We start from the raw sequence: 12,745 nt of genomic DNA, 5'->3' as shown, positions 1-12,745 counted from the left end.
AATACTCTGGACATCAATTTGAACTCGTGAATCAATTTTCTGTGAATTTAATAGACTGGGTATCCCCAACCTCGGCATTGATGAGAAGTACCAGCATATTCTCAAGAGTTATGGCCGCGACATTGAAATGGTGTCCAATCTCTTCATGAAGCAAAAACAAGACCCCCCAATTGGCCGAAACTTGCCCCCAGTCTCTGGCCGGATCATGTGGGCTCGCCAGCTGTACAGCAGAATTCAGCGTCCCATGGATCTTTTTCAACAGGTTTATTTATCGTCATCATAATCATCACTGTCTTGACATATTAACATGTTTCAAATGTATCTGTCCTTGTTTGATATCTGGGTAGCACACGGGCGTTCTTTCCACACCTGAGGCTAAGAAGATCATCCGGAATTACAACAGGATAGCAGCAGTTCTGCTTGAGTATGAAATACTTCACCATCAAAGATGGATGAAAACGGTAAAGGATAGAAGAAATACGGGCGGGGGGGAAAATGTCCACACTACATCATGCCTATTTTATCCAGGTTGAGGATGCCAGGCCTGGCCTACAGGCATCTTTGCTGGTCCGGTCAAAAGAGACAGGAGAACTGTTTGTGAACTTTGACCCGGAGATTATGAAGCAAATCAGAGAGGCAAACTGCATGAGGAGAAACAATTTTGAGGTCCCACTCTTTGCTGCCCTGCTGCAACAAAAACAGGACACCCTCAAAATGAACTTTAACAATTTACAGGTTGCTATTAGATCTCACTTAATCACATTGAAAATTATCTTGTAAAATGAAAATGTGTGCCAAGCTTGCAAAACATTAATATGGCAATGTCTATGAGTCAATTCACATATGATGCTTACCTTTGCTATTTCAGTTCATGTTGAGTGAGAATGCTAGAGTTCGTGGAAAAATTCAGAGTGCTTTTGAACAACTGGCAATGCCACATGTAACTAAGGTAAGGATTTGCATCTTTATGTGTGTGTGTCTATGTGTTTCCAGTGTGTCCTCACCAGAAGTAGATATATTTAGAACATGCTGCCGGCCTCCATATGTGGTCCTTGGGAACGAACTGGTGCCTGCGGGCACCATGTTAGTGACCCCTACAGTACAGCATAAGACAAAGATAATTGGGATTGTCTGGTGGCATGCAGTACAGTCTATGACACAACTACAGTGTGTAAAATAACTTTTCATGAACTTGACAGGTAGATGAGGCAATACAGCCAGGGTTGACATCCCTCAACTGGACATCAATGAACACAGACAAATACCTCAGTACCGTTTACAAATCCTTGGGTAAGTTTAGATAAATCCAGTAAGATCAGTTTCTCACAAGTTACTTTAGAACCCAGCATGGGCTCCATCTGATGAAATTAGATTCTAGATTCTATTATTTTTCATATTGTCATTCATAATTAATATACATACAGCCTCACTCTTCACTATCTACCATATTCCTTTGATTATCTTTTTATGTGCCTGGTTCTTGCTGCTTCTCCTCTAGTCACTGTACATTATTTCCATCGTGTCATTCACCGCTGATCATCATTTTTACACTCGTTTCTGACTGCTTCTTGCTGCCTTTTCTCCTCCAGAGAATCTGGAGCTGTTGATTGACAGAGTGAACGACCTGGCAGAGTTCAGGATAGATGCAGTGTTGCAGGAGATGAGCACATGCACATTGTGCATTCTCCCAGAAGATGAACCTGTTACCTGTGAAGACTTTGTTAAGGCCACCAGGGTAAATGCATACGTTAAATAAAATAAACGGAAGCGAGCTGTATAATGAAATAGCCAATAAATTCACCGTATCATCAGCATGTGCTGAAACTTCTTCAGAAATACCAAACTGTGCCATTATTAAAACATTAAAAACAGAACATTTCTTATAATTTAAAATATTAATGATACATTGAGCTTATACTTTTGAAACCGTTCTTTTTGCTGTGAATTATATTAAAAGAACCAAGAGCTGAACGAAATAATGAGGTAATGAACCCATCTCGCTGAATCCATCATATCCTTATGGAATTATTGTTGGGCTGGAATTCTCTAGGCCTCCTTGTGCATTGACTGTTTGTGTGTATAGGACTTGTGTATTAAGCAAGCCCAGAGTCTACACACCAAGAGCCTTCAGGTGGAGGAAGCAGCTAATGAACTGATCAACATGCTGCTGGAGTTTGACCACAATCAAAGAGAGGAGGGTGAAAAGTTAGAGGAAGAAATCTGCCCTCAGAGGAAAACAGAAGACGGTCTCGACAGGGAAGGTATTACCACTCCGTTCAGGGAGAAATCAGAATTCAAAATTGTATCGCATTCAGTGCAACATATTTGAGGTACCTAAAAGTTTTGGCTTTGTTGGCAAGTCCTTGTATAGCTTTTACTAGTATTGTCCATGACTGCAAATGAGTCATCGCTTCACTGGGACAACTTTATTATTAACCTTTTGTCCTTCTACAGCATGTATTAAGAAACCTATAACATCATTTTGCGCAACTGCTGACCCTGTACAACAAATGTTGAGGGCCGTCAGAAGCCCGTCTCTCCTCCAGACACATCTTACTACCCCCCGCCAGTGTTGGTCCGTCTTCCCCCTTGGTAAGAAGGAGGAGGAAGCGAGACCTGATGCAAGTGATGGAGTTGGAGGCGCAGGAGCTGCTGTCATATTTCAACCACCGCAATGCAGATGCTTTGCTCAAACTGACACGGAACACCTTGGAGACATTACGCAAGCATATCCAGACCTCCCCACTTGCACATTTCATGGGTGGGATTTTGCTTTTTATTTTATTTATTATAACAATCTACATTGATTAGTTTATGATGAGCTTTCTTCAGCCTTGTAATGACCTCAAAAATGTCACTTTTTGATGCGTACAATTTCCTAATCAAGAAACCCCATCACGTCCTTTAGGTGAGAATGATTCACCCAGACGTGGGAGGAGCAATGGCCAGCAGGCAATCTTCAGAGTCAATGCAACACTTTCGATCCCAAATATTGCCATCATTCCAACTCTGGAGGACATACAGCAAGCATTGAATAGGGCGGTCGAGTGCGTGGTCAGTGTAAGCAAAGGCGTTGGCCAGTGGAACAAAGAAAGGATCTCAAAGGTGTGTGATCTTTTACAATACAGTTTGCAACAGGCAAGGTTAGCCTATTTTGTTTAACAACTCAGATGAAACAAATGATCAAACACTCCACATCTTGATCAAGACTTGGTAAAATGGAATGTTTGGTTCTTTCGCAGAGAAAAATGAATGAAAAGCGAATAGCAGCATTGAAGCCAGAAAGTTCTGAAAGCGAATCAGAAGATGGAACAACAACGTACCGGAGCCTTGCGGGTGCAGTAAATCCTTCACATTGTTCATTGTTCTTTTTGTGTGGCTAAAAACAATAATCAGTACTGAATGTACAATCGTGTCTTCAACAATTTTAGCAATATTATGACGGATTTTAACTCCATACCTTTTAGATGGAAGCGCCTCGGACATATCAGCGTATGTGAGCCAAGCCATTCCCATCCAAGCCAAAAACTACTACAAGAATGTTTCTGAGAACAAGGAGATTGCGAAACTGGTTTCTGTCCTTGGCATATCCATCGTCTCTAACAGAAAGGTATCCTTATTTTCACATCCGAGATGCAGGTAATTGTAAGATATTGGTGTAAATATATTTAATTGAATCTAGGTCCTGAGCACTTTGATGTTTTCCCAATTCCTTGTCATGCTATTAATGTTTTATCAATATAAAGGCGGAAAAATGACAAATTATATTTCTGTAGTGCTTTGATAGCCTGTGTAACATTATATTCAAGTGTTCATGACTGGTGCACGAGCACACTGAACTGAGTTGCGCCTCATCAGTCCAGCATCTCTTACACACCTGCTTGTTTGTGGTGTGATTCTGTACATGCGAAACACCTTTTTTTTTTTAAATTGAATTTCCTCACGAGGGACCATAAAAATGATAACGAGTAATCTAATTCATTATGTGGATTGATTTCAATGTCCATGCTTGGTTGTGTAGGAGGTGATGCAAGCTCTAGATCGTTTCAGCAGTTATCATCACATTTGGAGAAAGGATCGCGGTGAAGCCATGCAAAAGTATGACTGTCGGAAACAATACATTTTACTCAGGTGAAGTACTTCATAATTACATCGTAGGGTTGTTGCTTCCCCCCCAGATTCCTTCAAGGTAGTCCGTTGCTGTCAGAATTTGAGAGTCAGATTCTTTACTATCGAGACCTGCACCTGGAAATCAATTCTGAGCCTGAATGCATCACTGTTGGGGCGCTGGCTCTATTTACAGGTTACATTACAAGAACTTTCACAGAATGCGAGTTAACCTATATAATGATAGGTTTTGTTTTCTTTTCAACAAGTGGATCTGAAGCTGTCTCTCACTGCTGAAACTAAAAACTGGATGGTGGACTACGGGCTGTACTGTAACAAGAAATATCGTTCCGAGATGGACCAGATCTTCAATTTCATTGATGAAGCAGGAAAGAAACTGAATCGGCAGATTAAAGACCTGGATGATATTCGTATTGCCATGGCAGCGTTCAAGGAGATTAGAGAAAGCCAAATAGCCATTGACTTTCAAGTCGGTCCGATTGAGGCAAGTCATACTCCATCTGAAAATTATTCCACAAACATGACTGACTCATGTTGTTTACTCTCCATAAAAAGACAACTCCTCTTGTTGTGTATTATAGGAGTCTTATGCCATGCTTCACAAGTATGAGCTCTCAGTCGCTAAAGAAGAAGCAGACAAAGTGGACACACTTCGCTACATGTGGGAGAAGTTGTTGTTGCGGAGTACAGAAGTGCAGAATGAATTGATTGCATTACAGCCAAAATTCAGAAGTGAACTATTCACTAACGTGCAGATTTTCATGGAGGACTGTCAACACTTTTACATGGACTATAACAAGGTAGAGCAACATAAAGTACATGCAAATACTATTAAAAATTATTCTGTACAGAAATTTGGATGTGCACCTTTTCCCCCATGCGCCAGGATGGTCCAATGGTGGTGGGGTTAGCTCCTCAGGATGCCAGTGATAGACTTATCATGTACCAGGTGCAACATATGACATTTTCCATATGAAATACAAATCATAGTTAATGGACATTGATGATTATTTAATCACCATTCCGATTCCTTTCTTCCCTCAGAATCGATTTGATAACTTGTTCAGAAAGTACATCACCTACACAGGTGGTGAGGAGCTGTTTGGACTTCCTGTCACCCAGCACCCTGAGCTCTTAGAAATCAGAAAGCAGTTGACTTTACTGCAAAAGTTGTATGGCCTTTACAACAATGTCATTGAAACGGTTAATGGATACAATGACATCCTTTGGGCTGACTTGCACATTGAGAAAATCAATAATGATCTGCTGGACTTTCAAACAAGGTGAGAAAAGAGATTTGCTTGAGCAATGAGGCTGGAAATTTTGGATCCAGGTAAAGTCAGCATACATCATCATTAGGTACACTTTCACAGCCTAATGAGATGCAATGTATACTAAAATATAGCTTGCAAATACAATAGCTTCTGAGACACAGACATGTTACAATGTGTCCGTTATTAAAAGTTTAGCCTCCTGATACAAAGAGGCAGCACAAGACAACCTGGCGAAACAAAAGTGATGTGGGGCTCATGCTTATAAGGTGGCTGGGGAACAGGCCTCAGCTGGGTGCTGTTGCCGTGAATAATTGGCTAATAATTGAGGTGTGTCCAAGAGCAGTGGAAAATTCCATCACAGCAGTCGGGCAGATAAGAATGATTTTAATAACTCGCAGTGAAGTTGTATTGAATCAAAATGCAACGTACAGTGTTTTTGCCACTGCAAAAACTGCCTCAATTTGAAAATTAAATTAAGCAATTAATTGTTTTTGTAACCTTTGCACATAAATGTTTACCAAATAGTGCACCACATTAAGGCTGAATAATTTCAATTTCCCATCAAGACTTATCTTTGTCCTTTGTGAGGTGAGGGTTTATTCATTGGGAATGTGCTTAGAGGGAACGACGACTATTTCATCTTGAAGTATTAGTTTTTATGTCTGTTGGCAAAAAGTTCTGACTAGTCAAAGTATTTTGACGCTGTATGCTTGAATGTGATCTTCTACCTTCAGATATCAGATTTCTTAAATGGGGAACTTGGCTGTACACATATTGGGCACTGGTAGATTATGGCGTTTTGACGAACACACATTCTAGATGATAGCTTGGTAACCTTTTTATAACGCCAGATGTCGCAAGCTGCCTCGAGCTCTCAAGGAATGGCAAGCCTTCCTGGATCTGAAGACAATAATTGATGAATTTAATGAGTGCTGCCCCCTATTGGAGTTAATGTCCAACAAGGCCATGATGATGCGGCACTGGAAGAGAATTACAGAGGTCGGTAAAACAATCTAATGCAATCAACACATTACACTCACTAATGTTCACCATCGGTCTGGTTCTTTGAGCAGGTGACAGGACATACATTTGAGGTTGAGACGGACACTTTCAAGCTGCGTAGTATTATGGAGGCTCCCCTACTCAAGTGCAAAGAGGAGATTGAGGTGAGACTCAATGTCCGTTTCAGAATAGTTCATCCAATTTTTGTTACGTGAATTTAAGACTACCGTAATTTTCGGACTATAAGTCACACCGGAGTATAAGTCGCACCAGCTATAAAATGCCCAAAAAAGTGAAAAAAAACATATATATGTATATAAGTCGCTCCTGAGTATAAGTCGCCCCCCCCACCCAAACTATAAAAAAAAAAAAACGCGACTTATAGTCCGAAAATTACGGTACTATAAATTGATCACGGGTTGTTACACTCATTGGGTGTGTATCTTTGTCTCAGTCCTGAGGTCTATACCATTATCTGTGTTTAATTACGGCTGGTTGTGTCGCAGGATATCTGCATTAGTGCAGTGAAAGAACGGGACATTGAGCAGAAGTTGAAGCAAGTAATTGCAGAGTGGGACAACAAGACTTTTACTTTTGCCAACTTTAAAACCCGTGGGGAGCTCTTACTAAGAGGAGACAGCACATCAGAAATCATCGCCAGTATGGAGGACAGCCTCATGGTCTTGGGATCTCTTATTAGCAACAGGTATGTGCTTTATCACTAGCCAGTACATCATACTTTGGCATTTATCATCACAACTCAAAGTGTGGCACTAACAGGATGATGTTCAGCTCAGTGGCCTAGTGGTAGAGTGTCCGCCCTGAGGCTGGAAGGTTGTGGGTTCAAACCCCGGCCGGGTCATACCAAAGACTATAAAAATGGGACCCATTGCCTCCCTGCTTGGCACTCAGCATTAAGGGTTGGAATTGGGGGGTTAGATCACCAACTGATTCCCGAGCGCGGCACCGCTGCTGCTCACTGCTCCCCTCTCCCCCAGGGGATGGATTAAAATCACACGGGGATGGGTTAAATGCAGAGGACAAATTTCACCACACCCAGGTGTGTGTGTGACGATCATTGGGACTTTAATCTTTAATCTTTAATCTTTCCTTTCTGTCCAGGTACAATACTCCATTTAAAGCCCAGATACAGAAATGGGTACTGAATCTGTCCAACACCACTGACATTATAGAAAATTGGATGACTGTCCAGAATCTATGGATCTACCTAGAGGCTGTGTTTGTAGGGGGAGACATTGCCAAACAACTTCCAAAGGTAGTCGCATTTTTCAATATTCCCACTTCTGCAAAAATGGAGCATCATTAAATTTGCAAGTGTCATTTATTCCATTGACTCATAAAAATGATCAAGGGGATTTTCATATGAAACGGCAATCAAGGTGTCCAAATCCCAGAGAAATATGTGTTTTGTTTGGATTTTCAGTCAAATGCCTGAGGTGCCTAAATTAAAAGAAAACAAAAATGACCTATTTATCGTCCACCAGGAAGCAAAACGTTTCTCAAACATTGACAAATCTTGGGTGAAGATCATGACACGGGCCCATGATATGCCCAATGTGATCCAGTCATGTGTTGGGGATGAGACAATGGGACAGCTGCTTCCACACCTTCTGGAACAACTTGAGATCTGCCAGAAATCTCTGACAGGGTGAGAGCCAGTTAAAGTCCATGCTCAAAAAGGATTGGTGTTTTAAACTTTGTGTTTATATTTGTTACATGTTATCTTAACATTCTACAACAGCTACTTGGAGAAGAAGCGTCTGCTGTTTCCTCGGTTTTTCTTTGTGTCTGACCCTGCACTGCTCGAGATCTTGGGTCAAGCCTCAGACTCCCATACCATCCAAGCCCACCTTCTTAATGTCTTTGACAACATTAAATGTGTCAGATTTCATGACAAGGTGAATTTTTGTGAATATTTTTGAAGTGAAAAAGACATTGCAGTACATACTGTGCATGTGTACAGTCGACCCTCACTAGGGACAAGGCCTGCTAGTGAATAGCGAATGTCTGCATGGCCCACTGAAGTGAATAAATTTTTACAAACCCATAAAAATCTTCAAAAAAACACTAATAAACTTTCAAAATGTGACCAACCCCTCCAAAATATTAAACAATGATGAAATAAAATCTGCGAATATGCAAATCTGGGTGCTGTACCACTAGTATGGAGGGGTCGATCGTATACCAATTTAAAGGATTACCATATTCAAGTTTCTCCAATTTCAATGTATCACACATGGCAGGTATATGACCGCATCCTGGCCGTGTCATCTCGGGAGGGGGAAACTATGGAGTTGGATCGACCAGTCACAGCAGAGGGAAATGTTGAGGTTTGGCTCAATGCCCTACTCAAAGAATCCCAGAGGTCTTTACATATGATCATCCGGCAGGCTGTCTTGGCCATTCAGGAATCTGCCTTCCAGCTTATCGACTTCCTCAACTCCTTTCCTGCTCAAGTGAGTCAAAGGCAGCCATACTAAGGATGCGAAAGGTAAACCACGAAATAGCGAGGGAACACTAGCTACATTAAATTGGAGAGGAGGTGGAAAGATAGACAGCCATTGATTAAAAAATTAGGGTGTGGATGACACAACAGGAAAACAATCAAAAAAACAATAACTACAATAATTAAAAAAAAAGACACAAAATCGACTATAGTCTGTTGATGTTTTATGCAGGTTGGTTTGCTGGGCATCCAGATGATATGGACAAGGGATTCTGAGGATGCTCTCACTAATGCCCGATATGATCGTCGTATCATGGCTAAAACCAATCAAATATTTTTAGATCTGCTCAATACACTGATCGATATGACCACAAGAGACCTAAGTTCCATTGAGCGGACCAAATATGAGACCCTCATCACTATTCATGTTCACCAGAGGGACATATTTGATGACCTGGTAAGTATGGATCTGAGAATTTAAGCATGAAATGCAATTTCTACAATGTTTTGAAATTGAAGAGAGCTCTATAAGCTCTATAGCTAAGAAGAAACTGTTAAATCACTCTTTGTATCAACAAGCAAGGCTTGGCCTGTCTGGCTACCATTCAGATATCTGAAAAGAGTACAGAGAAAAACATATTCAGCCTTTTGTGTGTGTGTGTGGATTATGAAAGGCTCTCTTTCGGGCACAATAATTGCCTTGCTTGTCACCAAGGAGAACAAGAAATGCATTTATTTGATGGACTATGTTTTATTTCCCTTAATGTATTTCTTTATTTAATTTGACCCAGCTTTTCAAAAATATCGTCTGCCTCCAATCTTCAATCCAGCCTTCACTCTCTCTTTTGTCATTCCCGACTCAACCCAAGAGTCATCCTTCTTAAGGCTCCCACTTTAAAATATAAGTTCAGATAATAGCTACTTTACTTGCATCTTTCTCATCATCTCTAATCTACATTAACTCTCTTACAGATAACACTTTTCTAACCTTGTCTTGTCTCTTTCTTTTTCTTCTTACTTCCTCTTTATAACATCAATCTCAACCACTATCCCTTTATGAAGCCAAAACTGGCATCCTTGATTGTTAAGTCTTTGTCCTTATTTGTCCTCTTGCTTCTTTGTTCACTTTGTTACCAAGTGTCGGCTGCATGTCAAAAGCCCCGGAGACTTTGAGTGGTTGAAGCAGTGCCGTTTCTACTTCAATGAGGACTCTGACAAAATGATGATCAACATCACAGATGTAGGCTTCCTTTACCAGAATGAATTTTTGGGCTGCACTGAAAGGCTTGTGATTACACCATTGACTGACAGGTAAATTCCACACATGAGGTTAAATAAAGTACACAAAAGAGCAAACTGGGGGGAAAAAGAAAAAAAGAAAGCCAAGCTTACTATTAGACTTGCGCTGGAATAAAAAATTAAGTTATGCTCAGGCTTACACCAAGGACGGGCACCAGTCTAATATAGGGCCCTTCTGTGTTGTTAAATACTGTGTTTTCTGTTCTTGGTAACTGAAAATAAACTCTGAAAGTACACCTCCGAACTGTCCAATGGGTACTCCTGACCTCAGAGGTCAGCTATCGCACTACTGCCGCTACAGAGCGCTTTAACATCTAACCTGCACTATGTCAATCCAACCGTGCTGTTTAACCATTTAGTTTGTGGCGTGAATCAATATTTGAGCACACCTGTTCAGGAATATATTGAGAGTGACTAAAAGGATTTGCTGTTTGAGCGATTGATTGTTTTAAAGCAACCCTCAGTACTGACTGGTTCTGGTAATAAGCTTTAGGTTTCAGGTTAGGTTTCAGTATAATTCCCATGTGTTTGTTTATGTGCAAACTCCCATATAGTTTTTTTCTCCATGAGTGTAATCATAATTCATAAATTAATAATATTGGAAAATATTAAAAACATTAAATGTACAGTATGAATTGGTAATCATTTTAAAAGTAAGCCAGCAAGTAGAGAAAGTAACCGGAGTGAAATAATTGATTCTTGGTTCTCAATGCGCGTAAAGTTTGGGTTAACCAGCTTGATACATTAAAACAACTTGCACATCCTACTATTGGACTACTTATGTCTACTGCTAACCATGCCTTGATGTGAACAATACTTACACAATACTTTACACAACAGTCAATCACTGTGAGTGACAGGGACTAATTTGTTGGGCACAAAACCGCTCACAGACAGACACAATAATCAACCTAGAAGCATGCTTTGACATACACAGCAAAGGGAAAGCAATGTGTAACAACAGCAGTGACAGCAAGTAAGCTGCCAGCATCTTTCGGCAATACCCACGGCAACACGCTTCATGCACTCCAATGCCAAAACAGCAAAAAATTCCTGACATCTTTCCATGCTTAAAATATTTCATTTGTTTTCTGCAGTGCCAATGTCCACTGCTGTTGTTGTCTGCCACTCATTTTTTTCCATTCTGTACTTTCTCATTGCCCGCCCTTGAGTCTCACTCAGCTATAGTCTCAGATTTGAAAAACAGAAACAACAGAAATGCACAACAGCTTGATGCCGAACAATGACGATTTCAGACAAGAAATGCTTCAGATTTTTTCTAGACTACATAAAAAAAGGTTGCATACAAGTGGAAGGACAGTCTTGCATCAAAAAGGCTCAAATTTGCTCTTTATTGATGGTAACCTCCAACCTCACTCAGGGGCATCATCATAATCCATTAGCGCTGCAACTTCACATAAAAACAATCTGTCTCTTCCAGGAAGCAATATCAAGAAGTTGTAAACTTCTTAATGTGTGAATGTAAGTGAATCTGTTCTATGTCCACGTATACGGCATAGGTGCTACATCACCCTTGCCCAGGCTCTCTGTATGAGTATGGGTGGAGCACCTGCAGGTCCTGCAGGAACAGGTATGAGACACTCAAATATACCTATACACTTTTAATTTTACAAACCTGAAACTAATTGAGTTCAGCGACTAAAAACTAACAACTAGTTGCCATTACCTGGATTACTAACAGAGACACAGTTGAATCTGGTTTTTGGTATGTGTGCAAATCTATGACTCTCTATTCTGATGCAACAACTCATTGTTTGTTTTAGGTAAAACTGAGACCATTAAGGATATGGGGCGCTGTTTGGGGAAGTATGTGGTAGTCTTCAACTGTTCTGACCAGATGGACTTCAGAGGTCTAGGAAGAATATTCAAGGGTAAGCATAAACAAATAACACGAGATCAAGTGCTGTGTTTTGACTACAGAAGATAACGGATTGTGCCATCACTTTATTTAAAGCAAACTAATCAGTGAGAGGCCTGTGCATATGATTGATAGGTCTTGCTCAGTCTGGTTCATGGGGCTGTTTTGACGAATTCAACCGCATTGACCTACCCGTCCTGTCGGTGGCAGCCCAGCAGATTTCAATATTGCTCACCTGCAAGAAAGAACGACGAAAAAACTTTGTCTTTACTGATGGAGAAAATGTGGAGATGAATCCAGAATTTGGTATCTTTATAACAATGGTCAGTGTCATTTTGTTTTCTGCATTCCTCCATACATGGGAATAATGTAATGTGCAGCAGCTCCCTAAATGCCTCACAGTTAGGCATCAGCATTTCGACCGTTTACAAAGCAATCTACTCAATCCTGAGTAAGGGAGAGCTAACGTTAAAGTGCAGTTTTCTCTCTGTGTACTGGACATACCTGTAAGAGATTTTGCCACATTTCTAATCAAAATCAATCCAGATGGTGGCTTTTTGTCATCTCTTGGTCTTTCATCACTTTTTATGCTTTGAGCAACTGCCAGGATAGCGTCTCTATTAATATGCAGATTTTGGCCCAATTTTGTCAGGTCTGGAAAAAAATATGGAAAGGCTTGGTTTAATCTAGCATCAG

At 40.6% G+C, this 12,745-nt stretch overlaps 1 protein-coding gene across 1 annotated transcript in view; it reads left to right on the top strand.

Annotated features, from left to right (window-relative positions):
• dnah5 (dynein, axonemal, heavy chain 5) overlaps positions 1-12,745 on the top strand; it is a 63,780-nt gene that overhangs the window by 8,360 nt on the left and 42,675 nt on the right. The window contains exons 14-42 of the mRNA XM_061289202.1: positions 55-262; positions 348-461; positions 529-735; positions 869-949; positions 1,200-1,290; positions 1,590-1,735; positions 2,084-2,261; positions 2,519-2,761; positions 2,909-3,105; positions 3,243-3,336; positions 3,468-3,610; positions 4,022-4,098; positions 4,179-4,303; positions 4,377-4,612; positions 4,710-4,928; positions 5,015-5,077; positions 5,173-5,411; positions 6,254-6,401; positions 6,476-6,568; positions 6,911-7,110; positions 7,527-7,680; positions 7,910-8,073; positions 8,167-8,323; positions 8,669-8,881; positions 9,104-9,328; positions 10,010-10,182; positions 11,691-11,761; positions 11,955-12,062; positions 12,185-12,372. Of these exons, the coding sequence (XP_061145186.1) occupies positions 55-262; positions 348-461; positions 529-735; positions 869-949; positions 1,200-1,290; positions 1,590-1,735; positions 2,084-2,261; positions 2,519-2,761; positions 2,909-3,105; positions 3,243-3,336; positions 3,468-3,610; positions 4,022-4,098; positions 4,179-4,303; positions 4,377-4,612; positions 4,710-4,928; positions 5,015-5,077; positions 5,173-5,411; positions 6,254-6,401; positions 6,476-6,568; positions 6,911-7,110; positions 7,527-7,680; positions 7,910-8,073; positions 8,167-8,323; positions 8,669-8,881; positions 9,104-9,328; positions 10,010-10,182; positions 11,691-11,761; positions 11,955-12,062; positions 12,185-12,372 (4,555 nt within the window). The remainder of the gene's footprint in view (positions 1-54; positions 263-347; positions 462-528; positions 736-868; positions 950-1,199; positions 1,291-1,589; positions 1,736-2,083; positions 2,262-2,518; positions 2,762-2,908; positions 3,106-3,242; positions 3,337-3,467; positions 3,611-4,021; positions 4,099-4,178; positions 4,304-4,376; positions 4,613-4,709; positions 4,929-5,014; positions 5,078-5,172; positions 5,412-6,253; positions 6,402-6,475; positions 6,569-6,910; positions 7,111-7,526; positions 7,681-7,909; positions 8,074-8,166; positions 8,324-8,668; positions 8,882-9,103; positions 9,329-10,009; positions 10,183-11,690; positions 11,762-11,954; positions 12,063-12,184; positions 12,373-12,745) is intronic.

This window comes from Syngnathus typhle, linkage group LG10 (assembly GCF_033458585.1).
Source record: "Syngnathus typhle isolate RoL2023-S1 ecotype Sweden linkage group LG10, RoL_Styp_1.0, whole genome shotgun sequence".
Taxonomy (NCBI): Eukaryota; Metazoa; Chordata; class Actinopteri; order Syngnathiformes; family Syngnathidae; genus Syngnathus; species Syngnathus typhle.
The sequence above is the reverse complement of the archived record's forward strand: the minus strand, read 5'-3'. Positions and strand labels throughout refer to the sequence as shown.